At 40.7% G+C, this 16051-nt stretch overlaps 1 protein-coding gene across 3 annotated transcripts in view; it reads right to left on the reverse strand.

Annotated features, from left to right (window-relative positions):
* Positions 1–1884: 1884 nt before the first annotated feature.
* The window catches only part of oxr1 (oxidation resistance 1), a 116382-nt gene continuing 102215 nt past the window's right edge, over positions 1885–16051 (reverse strand). The window contains exons 9-15 of one of the 3 annotated variants that reach the window (XM_015383347.1): positions 13794–13959; positions 9594–9674; positions 8418–8543; positions 6599–6751; positions 6425–6520; positions 4518–4591; positions 1885–3769 (exon numbers count right to left, since the gene is read on the reverse strand). In XM_015383347.1, coding sequence (XP_015238833.1) covers positions 3634–3769; positions 4518–4591; positions 6425–6520; positions 6599–6751; positions 8418–8543; positions 9594–9674; positions 13794–13959 — 832 coding nt within the window. In that variant the 3' untranslated portion in view covers positions 1885–3633. Of the gene's footprint in view, positions 3770–4517; positions 4592–6424; positions 6521–6598; positions 6752–8417; positions 8544–9593; positions 9675–11724; positions 12056–13793; positions 13960–16051 lie in introns of those variants that run through there. The other 2 variants (XM_015383349.1, XM_015383348.1) reach the window with 2 other exon arrangements.

The following is a 16051-nucleotide window of genomic DNA, read 5'->3' on the forward strand; positions in this document are numbered from 1 at the left end:
GATGGTGTTTTAACGAATGGATTTATATCAAAAACATAATGTGTATAAATAAATAATAGCTGTATTAACCATACATGTAAAGCGTTTTATGGGGCCCCCAGAAACTTGGGGGCCAAGGCAACTACTTAGTATTGCCTAATGGTAAACCCCCCCCTGAAATAGCCACTAATAGATTTATAATCCTAAATTACAACCAAGATGCGATGGCTAAGAGCAGTTATTTTACCCATAAGAAATCACTTCAAGCCTTTCGATTGAATCAGCAAAATAAAAGGATCTCCGTGTCAGCAGACGATCAGGTCCAGCTGGTGAAGAATCAGTGAGACTTTATGCTCCGTGTAGGCGCCTTTAGTTCCCATTGAAACCACTTTCTGTTTAAATAAAACCAGAGTTCACTTCTAGACCAACACAGGCCAGCAGATGGTGGTCAAAGGGAAGGAGCTGTGTGGATGCGTCTGTGTCCAGCCTGTAATCCGAGTCTTTTAGGTCTCGTCTCCACCGGTTTCACAGCTACAGACGCACATCTGCAGATTTCATAACGCATCACGCTTCAGCGTCTAATGCTGAGCCAGTTTCTTAAATAGAATCCTGGATTCTGACCAGCTTTTGATCTCTGCTGAAGAAAACAGATAAAACCCACAGCATAATACTGCCACCAACATGTTTAACCAAGGAAAACAGTTGTTAAAGTGATGCACAGCTTTGCCTTTTTCTCACAATATGCTAAACTTTGGTCTGGACTGAACAAACATGCGGCTTCCTGTGGCTTTCTCCCTGAAAGGATAGATTTAGACAACATTAATAGTAAGCTTAGCTGAGCTGCAAATCTCTGCAGCTCCTCCAGAGTTACCAGTTAGTTATCTGCAGGCCTTAATAGGTTAGATCCCCCGCCCACACAGATGCTTTATTAGATGTTGGAATATGGGAAAATATTATGTAACACAACTCTGCTTTAAAGCAGCAGTCTGTAACATTGAGAAGAGAGCAGACTTCGACTGAAAATTTGAAGAAAAACAGGTTTCACGCCACTCCCCCACCCTCTCTGCATCACTCATGGCCCACCTCCAAGCTCCACCCCTCTCACAGCATCTGCACGGCTACCCCATGCGACCAGAAGCGTCCAAGCAGCGTACGCGGCATGGAGTGTGAACCGGTAAGAGCGATAACACTCACCTCCAAGCAGCTAGATATAAGATGCTGGTTATACCGAAGTTTGCCGTGTAAGCAGTTGTCGGCAGGGGCAGTAAGGGCAGTTTCTCTTTCGCTGGTGGCTGTCGCTCCGCCATGACTTCCACGCACGTCCTGCTGACTGCAGCAGCCGGGCGGCAGCGGCAGGTTTAGCGGTGAGAGGGAGGGGGCGGGATTCAGCGTGTGTGAGCTGTGATTGACACTCCATCAGACGCTCCTCTGGCTGTGATTGGTTGTTTTGACTCGTCCCGAATTATTCTTTCCAGATTGAAATACAGGCAGTATGCGGGACCAATTGAAGCAGTTTTTTTTTCACAGGTTACATATCACATGTACTGCTGTCTGGGCATAGGGAAAGTTTTAGCCAATATGACAAAAAAGTGATTTTTAAAAACTTACAGACTTCAGCTTTAAATGGGCTGCAACCGTTAGAAATCTAGAAAAAACATGCTTAGATGCAAAACATACAACCTTATTGATAATAAATTATATTTTATGAATATTAACCAAAGGAAACAAAAAAAAACAAAAAAAAACGAAGGCAAACATTTTTTTTCTAAAAAAATAAAGACAACCTCGTGAAAAGTCCGTCGGCTTCTGATTTCAGCCTGTTTTATGACCCAGAATGAAAAAAACAAAAAACACAACAGATCACTGACGTCCTAAAGCAGTAAGAAGAACCAGACCCACAGAGATCTCTCTGGTTACAACAATTACTTCAGCTTTATTAGTATTTGTACATCACTGATACAATGCTCAGGTGAAATTAAAGAAGTAACCATATTTACTTGCTGCGACTTCCCCACATGGACATAAATACTGGTGTGGAAGCCCGAAAAATACAAAGGGAGGGGAAAAAAAACAAAAAACCTCCATGGGTGGGGGGGGAGGGTAGGAGGAGGGGTGGTGCCATGTCCCCACGTCACAAACGGCTCCCACTCACCGTGTGTGGAGATAAACCGAGACCTGCGGCTGTCTTGGACGTCATCACCCCCCCCGTACATCCTCAGAGTAATCCTCTGTTTCCCACTGAACATCTGGGCAGATTACTGTTGATAGCAGCAAGCTTTCTAGTAACAGTTAACAGGAATTATTCACAGAAGAAAATAAAATATATACTGTACAGCTACTTCTAAGATTATCTAAGAACCAGGCCCTAAACCAGGTTAAAGTGCTAGAAGCAACCAATTAATTCACACTTTTCTCATATATATATATAGATATATATAGATATCTACATATAGATATCTATATATAAAGTATTATGTATTTATATATATATATATATATATTGCAACAAATCTACTATTTTAACATTAATTTACAGGGTAATATACAATATATAGTAACAGCTGAAATATCAGCACAAATATATCACTGTCACACTCAACAGCAAAATATATATGATTATATACACTTATATAATCATATATACAATATATAATTGTCATATATGCATGTAAAACAGGTAACCACATCTCAGGCCTTCAAATGAAACCCGGAGAAGCAATTATGTTTGTCGAGACGTAAAAGCTTTACACGTTTCTCTCTCCAAAGAGCCACAAGCGACGGCCAAAGAGCCGCGACCTGCCGGGTTATTTGAGGTCACAGGACAGTTTATTTGCATATTCCACAAATCTATTGCAACACGTTACTGTCTACGAACAGTACAGCCAGCGTCCAGCCGGGGAGGAGCTGGCGCTTCGCTGGACTCACACACGGACACGCCCACTGAAACGCAACGCTTTACGACGATGGATGATCTGGTTATAGCTGTGTGCTTTTCCGATGGTGTGCTATGATGAACGACAGGAGGACTACGATACACAATACTCAGTAAGTTAAGCCTGGTGGGGGGGGGACCCGAAAAACTGGACTGGAAAAAGACGGACCACCCTCCCTTAGAACACACACACCTCAGATATTCTACTCAGATACTCTCTGGGGTATGATGATGTCAGATCCTGTAAGGAATGGGTTCAGCTCCTGCTTCCTGTCTCTCCCTCTAACCTGGGTCTCTCTACGGAAAGAACCGGATCCAAGAAGGAGGTGGTTGGGCTTCCTGGAGGTTCTGATCCACTGTTGCAGCAATCCCAAACCTCAGCCGCCATCATCTTCATGGAGGACGTCCAGTTTGCCCCCACCCTGCCTCTAAGATACCACCTTTTCTTTTTCTCTCCCTAATCTGCTGCAAAGACGATCCACAAGGCTGTAATCAGATACACACAGAGAAAAGAAAAACAAAATAAAGCTCCTTAATAACTGCAGTAGAAACGCACAACAAGCATCCGGTAGCTGGCTTCCAGACAGGGGAGGCCTGGTGATGTGCAGTCAGGTTTGGGATGTTGCCATTGTTCTGAAGGAGGTCCACTCCTCGGTTCGTCCTTTGGAGGACGTCTCTTTCTTTCTTTCTTTTTTTTATTTTCCCTGTGGAGCATCAGTCTGTTATTCAAAAGCCCACACCTCTATGTCCTGCACAAAGAAATCCTCTTTCTTTGAGAGCATGGGGTTCCCGAATGTTTTACAGGAGTGGCTCCGGCCGTGGTACAGGTCTCCGTCCAGCCACAGGCCGAACTCGCCGCTGGAAGAGACACACACAGAGACGTTGGACAGAGCTTGAAGCTAGCGCCCTCTGGTTAGCTAAGCTTTGATCAATCTAATGTTCAGGGGGTTTTATGGACTTAAAGGTCACTGACTTTATAACAGACTCATATGTTCACACTCAATTAAACCTAAACCGGATCTCAGAGAGTCCTGTTTCCCTGACATTCAGGAGAAATGATCAGGATTCAATCTCAGAACGGATCACAGCGTGAAGAACCGTGCAACCCTGCAGCCTCCGATTAAAACCCTCTGACCTCTGAGTTTGACCATTTTAGAACCATAGTTGGGTTCTTGGAAGAGCTTTTCAAAATAAAAGCAGGGAGGGAGGTCTCCTGTTGCGCTACAATAGTAGCCATTCAAAATTTCCCCTTTTCCTTGATGGGTCCTTGGCTGGTCCCCTGAGATTCCTTTTTTAAACATCAATATCTGTGCTGAAATATTTTATTATGATTTGTGGACATAAAGATCTAAAGAGAAGCATCATCTCCTGGTCAGACCCTGTAATTCAATGTAAGGGTGGAGTCAGAATAAAAATTATGCACCCAGGAGAAGGCCAGTGGCTGGAATTTCGAGGGGATATTGCTGGGAGTGGCAGGGAAGTGGGCCGCCATTTGGCTGGAGTTTGACTGGGAAGGGCCATTTTGAATGGCTGCTACTGTACTTTAAGAAATCGGACAGATTTCTCCAATAAGGGATTGATCTGATCAGCTGGTTTCCAGGCTTACCTTCCTCCACCGAAAGCCAAGGAGTCCATGTCTCCTTTGATGAAAAACATGTTGTCGCCCGTCCATTTGTACACCTGTAGAGAACAGGCATTCAGTGGCGTTTCAGCAGCAGAACAGCACAGCAGCGATCTCTCAATGGAAATGACTTATTTACAGGCCGATTCCCCGACCATCAAAGAATTTATATCCCAGGCAGAAATGAAAAAAAACTATTTGATATTTTTTTTTTATAAAAAAAATTAAATCCTGATAAATCACTATCTATAGTGTATAAAATGTGGTTTTACATTGAGTCTTTTTCTTTATATGTTCTTTAACCAGGTTTTACACTATCTGTGCCTTATAAGACTGAATTTAAATTTGATTGCACAGGAACTTTGACGTTACTTAAAGTGTGATGTGCTTGAAATATATACACATGCATTTTATTTCTTTTCAATAAAAAGAATCCCTGCCCCTGTGTTAAATCTAACTTTTTCTTTCCGACTTGCAGCCACACCAGCTGTCACCATGTGGCAGCAGAGCTGATGGCAGGAAAGCAGCGATAGCTGAAAGGAAGGAAGGGAAACAAGCGGAAAATCAAAGAGGTTCATTTCCAATCACCTCATTTTTCCTTTGAATGGACTTAAATAATCAGAAAGAGACCATTTTATATGGCATTTTTTCAGTATATTTTATGCTAACTCTAAAATAGAGATTAGCGTGCTAAAATTTTATGAGATTTTAAAAGAAATACGAAACATTGACCGTTTCTCAATTCACCAGAACGCGAGTACGGACTCATGTCCTTGTCAAGTATGTTCATGAGAAGAACACAGGAAAGTCTGGACTCTGGGAGAATGGGAGCGTGCAGCATAAATATGGATCTATTGGAACAGAAGCGTACTGATGACATCACCACACGCTCGGCTCGTCTGGAGCTGCATTTAAGTACCTGTTATTAATAGTCTCTTCATGATAATAAATTCAGACTTTTTTCATTTAGTGGGGGAATAATAATGAACACAGTCAGATAATAAACAAATCAAAAACATTTTGCCAAAAACAACTCGCCATCACAGCCAGCGGTTCTTCACACACAGCTATGCAGAGAGAGGGCTGCTGCAGACGGGCTAATGTTAGACCTGGCTGCTGTTACCTCGAGAGGTTTGCTGGTTGCCGCGATCCTCTCATCTTCGGAATTCTTCTTTAAACTACGCATTAAATCAGTAAATAGACCATATAGTGATGTTTAAAAGTATAATATTCTCGCCTCAAATTATCTTAAAATGTACTTATATTGAACAACAGCAACAGAAAAGAGAACATTTAACTTAATACTCTGAGCTCTGTGAGCGCTCCATTGGAAGCTGCTGCCCCAGTGCATGCTGGGACAGCTGTCAATCTCAAGAACAGACAAGTCTGCTCTGATGCATGCTGGGTAAAGAGGGAGGGGTGACAACAACATCCGGGGACTTTGTCCGTTCTCGGTTTGCTGTCATAAACTGGAACAGTACTATGGCTGAGGCTGATAACGTTTCACGAGGACATGAGAACGCACAGGTTCACATATTGAGAAACGGCCATTTTCACAACAATACTATATATCACTATATATCCTATTTACACTATATATCATATTTTTATATATATTTATGAACTGTAAAGTGCCTTGAGATGACTTGTGTTGTGAATTGGCACTATATAAATAAACTGAATCGAATTGAAATGATGTAACTTTATGACAACCACCATCAATGTTCCTGCACATTTTGATGAAGCAGAGCAAATCAAAATATTTCTAAAATATATGCTTGACTGTGGTTGGAGAATCACCCTAAAGTGCCCAAACCTTATTTCTAATCAGAGGGGAAACTCTGATTAGAAATAAGGTTTGAAATCCTGAAATGACAGAACAGGTGTCGTACCTGAAAATCTGGATTGAAGGTAAACAGGAAGGTCTCCCCTGTGCCATAAAAGCCTTCGCTGACTTTAAAGGGTTCAGATGCGAGGGCACCAAATACCTGAGGAAACAAGCAGAGAAAGCTAAGCAGAGGCAGGAACGGATGAGGCTCCGCCTCTCTGATTGGGCTCTGGCTCACCTGGCCGTCGCTGTCCTTGATGACCAGAAGGACCGGGGTGTCCTGGCCTTGCATGGCCCTGTAGAGCGTCTTAATGCTCATGCCATGCTTTGATGTGCCAAACGCCAGCGTCCAGGGGTAACCAATGGTCCGCGGTGGAAGATTCCTGGCAAGCTGGACAGAGAGAGAGAAAGGAATCAAAGGGAGAGAAGAAAAAAAATACATCCGAAGCAAAAGGCCACAGCAGCGGACGCTCAATTACATGTGCAGTGACATTTCACACCATTTGGTGTTTAAAGGAGACTAACAGGGGCTCCAAACATCCAGATCAGACACTAGAGAAAGAGCGGTCCCAGGCCAGAGCCCGCAGGCCGGGCTGCAGACGCCGTGGGGACGGCGAGATAAAGCCGCCCAAGGCAGGAACGTTGAAAAGCAGCGACTAAATGTGAAAATCCTCAACACAACCTCTAACATCAAACCGATTTACGTCACAGATTCTGAGTTTTATCGGTAAATCGTTTGTTTTATGAGCACAGAAATGTAAAACGGATCATAAAACTCATCTTATTACTAATTATTTACCATCCAAAAAACCTAACGGCTTATGCAGTTGCCTTTCGTGACGCATCAGGTAATTACTCAGCTCCTTCTGTGTGAGGAAACGCTGCGTAGGACGTGATTCAGCTCCCTAACAACAGCTGCATGGGTAGACAGACGCACGGCTGTCACAGCAGAGGCTGCTTCTACTCCCAGAAGTCGTACCTCTCACACAAACCACCTGCTTTCATTTGCTACACTCTATAATGGAAGCTTGTTTGTTTTTGTTCAGGAACAACCAAAATATATGAAGAGAATTTTGTTCAATAATGTTCCTGAGCAGGGAACACATTTTGTAAATGGAAAATTTGAAAAAAAAAAAAGTGTTCTGGAAATGAAACTTTGCTAAAGATTTGAATCCAAAAAGGTTTTTAACATTTATTTTTTACGATTTTCTGGATATCTGAATTAATTTAATCAACTTTTATTTTCCTTAATTGTTTTATTAGACTTAACGTTTTAACTTTATTTCAATCTTTTCCTTTTTAAACAAATTTTATATTTTCAATTTGTTGAATCAGATTTCCTGTTTCTCAGATTGATTTTTATGAATTGGATTCTTTTCATATTTCACTTCACAGATACATTCCCTTTCCCTCTTTCCCGGGATTTCCTTTCCAGGCTCGTCTGCCTGGCTGTGTGTTTCCTGGACGGGGTCGCTTTTTACAGTCGCTTTTTGTATCTCTGCTTCTGTCTCCTTGAACCCCAGTCGGCCTCTGCAGACGGCCGCTAACACTGAGCCTGGTTCTGCTGGAAGTTTCTTCCTGTTCAAAGGGAGTTTTTCCTCTCCACTGTCGCTACAAGCATGCTTATGGGGAGGGATTGCATTCCAGTCAATGAGTCGATGCAATTAACTGGTTTTCCTTAGATAGAAAACATTGAATCAAAATGACGATGTACGATCTGGTGAACTGTAAAGTGCCTTGAGATGACGTGTGCTGTGAATTGGCGCTATATAAATAAACTGCAAGAAATCAAATGTAAAAGAGATTAAAATAAATACAAATCAAAGTTAGTATCAAACCCTTTTTTAAGTCAAGAAGTTTCTAAAAGTTTCATTAACCAAACATGTTTGCTTGTAATAAAGGAACAGAATTTCCTCCATATCTTCTCTGTGAAACGCTGAATGAGTCATTTTGTTAAAATGAGATGTTTATAAAGTTGCACATATAAACCTTTAGCCTCACGGCATTAGCTTGGTAGCTTCTGTCTCACACGTGACATGCAAGAAACGCTGACCTACCTTCTCTATCTGGTCGGCCTCCAGGAGCTCGCTGGGTTCTTTGAGGTTGGGTTTGAAGGTTTCAGGCTCCAGCTCAGCTTTGATGGATGTGCCGTGCTTCGAGTTGGTCTCTTCCTTGGTGGTAATCTACAAGCGCAAATTATGGTTAGCGAACCACACCATGGAGCAGAGAGCACAGACACTGACTGGGTTCAGCTGTTCTCCTGGTTTACCTTTATAGCAGATAACAGGTGTAACTAGCGCAGCTAGCCAGGCTGAATATAACTCTATAAGCTACAGCAGGATATCAATTAATAAAAGCAGTAGAAGATGAGGTTATTTCAACAAAAAGCTCCAATAAAACTGTCCATGCTTTTAAACTACTAAATTATAGATAGGATGTTAAGTAAAAACCCAACAATCTGATAAAGACAGCTGCATGTGTGCCTGTCTGTTTCCAAAGCCGGAAGATCAGGACTGGTTAGGCAGCACAGACAGAGATGCTGTCTGGGAAACAGGAATGTAGAAAGTGAATAGGAAATGAACCCTATGTATAATTTCTCTTCAATGTGACTCCTTTTTTTTTTTTTTTTTACCATTTGAGGTTATTTATCTTTCTGGATAACAGAGGTCGACTGTGGAGCGCTTTGCCACCAGCGGCCAGAGGCCTCTCCAGTTTCAGTCCTAATTCAAATAATGCCGTCCTGCATTGTCCCACAGATCATTCATCTTGTAAGGGGAGTCTCACTCCGCCCTCTCATCATTGCAACAGGCTCCCTCTGTCTCCTAGTCAGTTTTTTTGCATTCTAAAATCCACTATTTACCAAGCAACCCACCTTAATGTGTCTTAAATACAATCTGCATATGTAGCTGCAAATTATTGCTAACTTATAAATAATTCAATCGACAGACTTTAAAGCTGTGTGTGTAAAACAGAGGGAAGGCCTGACACACACAGATAAGACTGACGTCACGTGAAAACCTCACAGACCAACGTTTCTGTAGCAGAATGATAAACTTTTTTTTTTTTGGTTTTGCAACTTTAACTGATTAGAAAGAGCTGAAACTTTTCCTCCGATTCTGTTTACTATTAGCATTGCTGTTTCTTAGGGTCTGTTTGCAACAGCAGCGGACGCAGGGAGCCTAGAGGAGACGGTGCGGGCAGAAGCAGTGCAGACAGACGGTGAAACGGGGCACCTGGAGTCGTTTGCAGAGCGAGCGCAGATCTTCGCTGTTTAGCGCATCGATCCGACGGTGGTACTCCGTCAGAGACACTACCTGGCAGCACAAACACAGGGACAAGTGCAAAATAAAACTTGACCGCTTTCATACGCTGGCCATGAGGGGAAGAAAAGATGAGTTCTGAAAGGGTTAACTAGCAGTAGTAGTGAAGCGTGGTTTTTCGCTTCTCCCAACAGCTAAGATCTCTGAGTTTAGAGAAAAGGAGGAAGAACAAGGCCTGTTTTAGAGCACTTTGTTGTTTTGCATGTTTGTGTAACGAATTATACTTCCCAAAATAATGAGCTTTATAACAACAAAAAAACATGAATAAAGTATGAGGACTCCTCTTATTAACACAGATGCTGAGGTCTTAGTGATGCTCCCGCTAGAGCTGTTCGTCAGCAACGACTCAAAGTTATTCAGACTGGGATATTGAAAATGGCTACAATCCAACAACAAAACACCACATGCTGCGCTTTACTCCATGGAGAGCTTCTTCACTGGAAAAACGATCCAGAAATAAGTAAAAAATGTCTTAAATTAAGTGTATTTACCGTTAATTTGAGTAGGTTACTGAGATAGTTTGCCAATGGAATGAGTATTTTTACTTATTAGATAATATGCACTTGAAATAAGACAATGCAATTGTGTTTTTGTTATTTTAAGTTTAAATTGTCTTGTTCCATTAGCAAGATGTCTCTTTTACCTCCTCAATCCAAGAACAAATGCACTTATTTTAAGAAAAAAATCACTTATCTAGATTTAGATTTTCCAGTGTTGCTGGTGTATCGACTATAAGCAAATGTTTGGAGGACACCTGACAAACTAGACATGATGTAAACAATCAAAATCATCCCCCGTAAATACACAAAGGAAATCAAAATAAAGATTTACTAGGGCTCAATAAAGAAATATTAGATCATAATAGCTTCTGACAACATGCTAAAGCAGGACGCAGGTTCATCTAAAGGCACATTCTGTCCGCTGCAGCTCTATGCTCAGCTTTTATGAGGAACAATTGTGCTAGTTAATGTGTTAATGGGGGAGTGTTGTTCTAGTGGTTAGAGCAGAGTGCGTGTGCTCTGAGAAGGTTAGAAGTATCCAGATAAATCCCCATAGCCTCCACTCTGGGTCCCTGAGCAAGACCCTTAACCCCACACGCTCCTCTAGTGCCGCACAACGGCAGCCCACCGCTTCCCAAGGGGATGGGTTAAATGCAGAGAGTGAATTTCCCCATTAAGGGACAATAAAGGGATTTACCTTTTTTTATTGATATTTCAAGTTTGCAATTTAAAAAAGTTTTTAAATTTCCAGACCATACACCTGCAACAAAAATCTCAGGCTTCAAAAAATTGTACAGGTATGTTTACTTCAGATTTTCTATAATTCTTAGGTTCCTGTCATCACTGGAATCAGGAAAAAAAAAAATCACCAACAGTCATCTGTCAAAATCTAAAGCAAAAAAGTTTGGTCTGTTAAAGGCAAAACAGCATATAGTGTTCATTCTTCTGAGAAAGGTAGAAAAATGCAAAAACTGAATGAAATTTGATGAGAGATTTACTTCCTTTAAGTATCATCTGTATTTCAATGATAGGAAAGTCCTATTTTTTTGTCACACAGTCCCAATTTTTAATAAAAGGTACTCTGCTAATATTTGACAGGTTGCAACTTTTTGGTAGAAATTCAGACCTGCTAAAATCAGCAGGTTAAATCTATAACATTATAACTTTGCTTGCAGTCGACCTGTTTTTTTTTAGTAAAGTGTATATAAAATATGATTAATAAAAAGCATAGAAATCTAACATTTTGGTCTGACAAACAACTGAGTTGAGCCCAAACTCGTTAAACAGAGGGTTAACGTGTGCTGATAAATAAATGAGTGTTTCTCCAGAGGTACAGTCAGCTTTGGGAACTTTTCTAGCTCACAGAAACAGCTTCAAAACTAAACTAAACAGAGGAGTCAGTGTCGGTAAACCTCTCCTTTGAACCCGACTCAAAACTCAACAGCTAATCGGCTAGCACGTTAGCCGCCTAGCCTGCTAACGACAACAACTGCCCATAAAGAAATGTATAATGCCGCAAGAGGCCAAGAGCACAGAGGACATACACAGGTGTACTTAGGGGTCTGCCGTTCCTCTTGGTCCTTCCCCCTCCTAGAGAACATTTCCTGCTTCCTGGCCGATGTTAAAGCCACAGTCACATCACAGCTCCTAAGTTAGTCAGTGTCCCTCTGAGACAAGCAGAATGAGTTTGGCAGAAAGTCTGGGAGGCGGCTTGGTTAAAATAGAAGCTATTTTTTCCCCTCAAAGGGTCCCTGCGACGTCATACGTGTGTGACATCGCTGATGTCCAATCACAAAACCAGACTGGGCGGAAGCCGGTGTCCTATTGGTTAGAAAAGAAACTCGATCCCTCCCACCTAATAATCGACACAAGTTAAAGGGCCAGCTACACTATTTTTACCTAAACGTTATCAGATTGTCCTATGATAAAAAAAGCGGATTAGAATAACAATAAATAAATTAATAAAAAAAAAAAAAAAAAAAAAAAAAATATATATATATATATATATATATATATATCTTGAGTATTTCAAATATCAGCCTGTCCTGCTTAACTTCAAAGTGTAAAAATGAATATGAAATAACAAATAAATAGTGCACATTTTTGGTGCAACAGCAAACTTGTAAACATATTTGTGCCTTAAAGGCGATGACTGTAGGCTACAGTTGTAAAATAGAAAACAGAAAATCCTTAGTTCAATTCCCCATTATGTGGCGATAGCCCACTTTTTCCACATGTATTTCCTCTGAGCTCTTGCAGCAGTGAGGTTTTGTTTGTCTTGAGTTCTGCAGAGTAAAGCTGAGTAAAGTAGCGGCAGCATTTAAATTACTCCGTTCGTCCCCCATACTGTGCTGTTATCTTCTGTAATCGTCTCAGTGAGCAACACTTTGCTCGACCACTGCGATGAGGAGATTCTGGATTGTTACATATATGTTGTCAGCTCATTGGGCACAACGCAGGACAGGGCCCGGGAACAAGTTTACCGCAAGTTTTGTATCTAATGTGCCCTTGTTTTTTATTTTCCACTTGCTCTTTACAATTTCTTTTTTCTCACAGTAATACGGGACAAAGTGCGTTCCTTTTCCACTAAATACTGGACGGTTGGCAACCCTGATATATATAAAAAAGCATGTTTTGTCTCTCAGACCTTCTGCTTCCGATTTCTATTTACTTATTCAGATGTAATGGATCATGTTGCTGTTTGCCTGAAGTCCACAGACAAACAAATCAGTCCACTTTGTTTCCTACATCATTCATTTTCATTAAAATTTAAATGTAGGGCACGACCTCTATGGTATCAATTTCTTTCTACAATGAACAAACCCATTGCATTAATCACAGGGTTGGAAACAAGTCTCATTTGACTCCATCAGATCCGATCCTACTCAGCGCACGGTTGCACCAATCTGACCTAGACCAACCAAAAAGAAACTCAATATGCGATAAACAACAATCACCTCGCAATCACGTCATTTCATATACTGTCTCTATATCGAAAGCAGGAAGAACCCATATCAGTGTCACTTTTACTTCAAGAGAGTATTTCAAAGTAACTCACAGTGGTGTTGGTTAATTGCCATTCAGCGACTGAACTAGACAAACACTGACCGACACGCGAGACAATCACAGGACATGTGATGGAAATACCATACAGTGACTCAGAGGAGTTAAAAAAACAAATTACACAAACATGCAAAACACTTTGGTTGGAAGTTCAGAGAAGCGCATTTCCAAGCAAAGCAAGTGTGAGACATCTAACATAAGTTGCAATGTGATAGAAAGTTGACATAGATTTACTACAACTAAAAAGAAATTATACAGTGGAACAAAAACGGTGCAAAAATACAGAAGTAGGATACAAAACAGGCTACGAAATTCAGATGGTGTTAAAACACAATACATTGACAGTTAGCACCGTGTAATGACAGCAAATCAATTATTTAACACTGACCTTAGCATACAAAAGGAATATAAAATATAAGGCTTGTGTTTCACAGGGTATGGATTAAACTAGTAAAGAACTGAAAAGTTAATCCATATCTGTGATGATTTGATACAACACCAAAGATGCAACTTCTCTCCAGGTGAGGAAACCCCCCTGCTGTGACCTTACCTCCCATTCCTTCACATTAAGGTCAGTGATGGGCTCATCGACGGGCGTTTCTGATGCAACGTGCTTTTTGACCACCATGAACCCGGGTTCTTGGCCCATCCCCCTGATGCCCTCTCCGTACATGTCTGGACTCCACTGCATGAAGAATACATACAGGTGCTCTGATCTGGAGAAGAAGCACAAGATGAACAGAAACTTGCTTTAAAAACGGAGTCTTTTTTTAGAAGCAAAAATTTCACAAAGATCTTGATTGAATAAAAATCATAAATATGAAACCAACCAGATGATAAAATTATGAATAGAAAAATCAACCAAAAAATGCATCATTGTTAATATTAAATGAACAAATTTGAAGCAAAAGGTCAAAGTTTAGGGCAGAGGTCACAGATTAGTGGACCACGGTTCTATATATGAAACTGAAAGATGTTGTTCAATTTAGATTTTAAAATGGAAAAACATTTATCTTTCATTTAAAAATTCAATGTATAACATGGATGCATAAAACCTCCTTTTAGTTCAGTGTTAAATTCTGTTTAAAGTAACATTATAATTAAAAATGTCTCCCGATCTTTACTGGTTGATGATTTTCTTTATTCGGACCCCGCTGGCTTTTAATTGGTTCCCCCTGGTTTAGGGAGAAGACAAACCGTCATACATTTGTCTCTAGTTGACTTTTGTATACAATGAGTTCAAGTCAAACACTGCCCTTATCATCATCCTGCCACCACCATGTCTGAGTGTTAATATGCGGCAAAATAAAACCTCTGCCATTGAACAGAGGAGCAGCAGATGCATCTGGAAACACTTTACTGGACGTCTGACCTTAACGTGGACAAGCATCAAAAATAAAGCAGCAGAAGCTTTTTTGCTGCTTCCAGCGCTTGCGCTCTGAATGTAGCATTAGTCAATCAAAGCAGCCAGAGTGTCCTTTAAAAATCCCAGCATATTGGATTTGTTTTTATTTAACAAAAAAAAAAACAGAATAAAACCTGTTGTTTCCATACATTTGTAGTCTAATTATATAAAAGCACTTGATAAAAACATCTTTATTTAAGATGAGAGAGGCCTAACTCTCTAGTCAGATTTTCTTATGTAAAAGTTGTCATTTAACCAAGATTTGTTGCTTGGTTACATTACGAGGCCAAAGAGGAGCGACAGTGTTTTGACTAAACTATCAGGACACTGAAATCAGATTTTTGAAGCATCCTTCCTTCTCTAGAAGATCCTTAATGTACAACTTCTAAAGTCTAATCTAATAAACTCCAAACATTCTAAGCAAACAGAAAAGCGCGATAAAGCAAAGGATGAAGAGCTGCAGAAGAGTGAGGAACTAGCTGAGCGTGGGCCTTTCAGCAAACTCTCTCCTCACTCACTAATGACATGACACATCTTGCGGGTCGCCTCCCATCTAGGTCAAGCCACGGAGAGACTAGCAGCATCTGAATAAACAATACTGTGAAGGATGTCGAGGCAATCTGAAAGATTTATGACCGCGTCCCAAAACAAACTCCGTCGTGCATGAATCGGAAACTGAACAACCAGGTGAGGTAGAAGGAGCGGGTGGGGATCTGAGCCCCACATCTTAACGTTAGCTTTAAATCTGAAAAACTTCTTTATTACACCCAAGAGCAACACAGTTTACAGCAGACTTGTTATTATAAAGTGGCAACAAATTGTAGCTAAGCAACCTGAGGGCCAAAACAGAAAGAGCAGTGAACAAGCATTACCTGCAGATTCCAGCAGAGGTTGCGAGGCAGATAGATGAGCACTGTTGTACAGATGCGCGCCATTATCACAATAACACTGAAATGCAACGACTTCATCAACTGCAGTCTTATTTTTCCATTGACACAATCTCTTCATCACTTTTCCTTTAGCTTTCCGCTCTAACTGGTTAGATGATCTATAAATAAAAAAAGGTTAAGCTAGGTGCCCACTATTTCATCAGCATGTAGAGCTTTAAGTTCAAGCAATGAATAAACTATGAGTTCCCAAACTCTGGATCTAAGCAATCTTTGTGATGCAATTTTCTCAATGTTTCAAAAAAAAAAGAGAAAATTAAAAACAATCTACTGAACTTTGTTTCCAAGTTTGAAGACATTTCGCTTCCCATCCAGGAAGCTTTTTCAATTAAAAATGTCAGGAATAGCGTTAAATTCAAGGCTTTATACAGTAGCCCAAAAAAACCTTGCTTTTGTTTTGAAATCATGCAAATGAATGGTTAAAAGCAATTGTTGACCTGGCAGTATGGGTGAGGT

Source organism: Cyprinodon variegatus, unplaced genomic scaffold (assembly GCF_000732505.1).
Source record: "Cyprinodon variegatus isolate N-32 unplaced genomic scaffold, C_variegatus-1.0 Scaffold282, whole genome shotgun sequence".
In the NCBI taxonomy this organism is placed as follows: domain Eukaryota; kingdom Metazoa; phylum Chordata; class Actinopteri; order Cyprinodontiformes; family Cyprinodontidae; genus Cyprinodon; species Cyprinodon variegatus.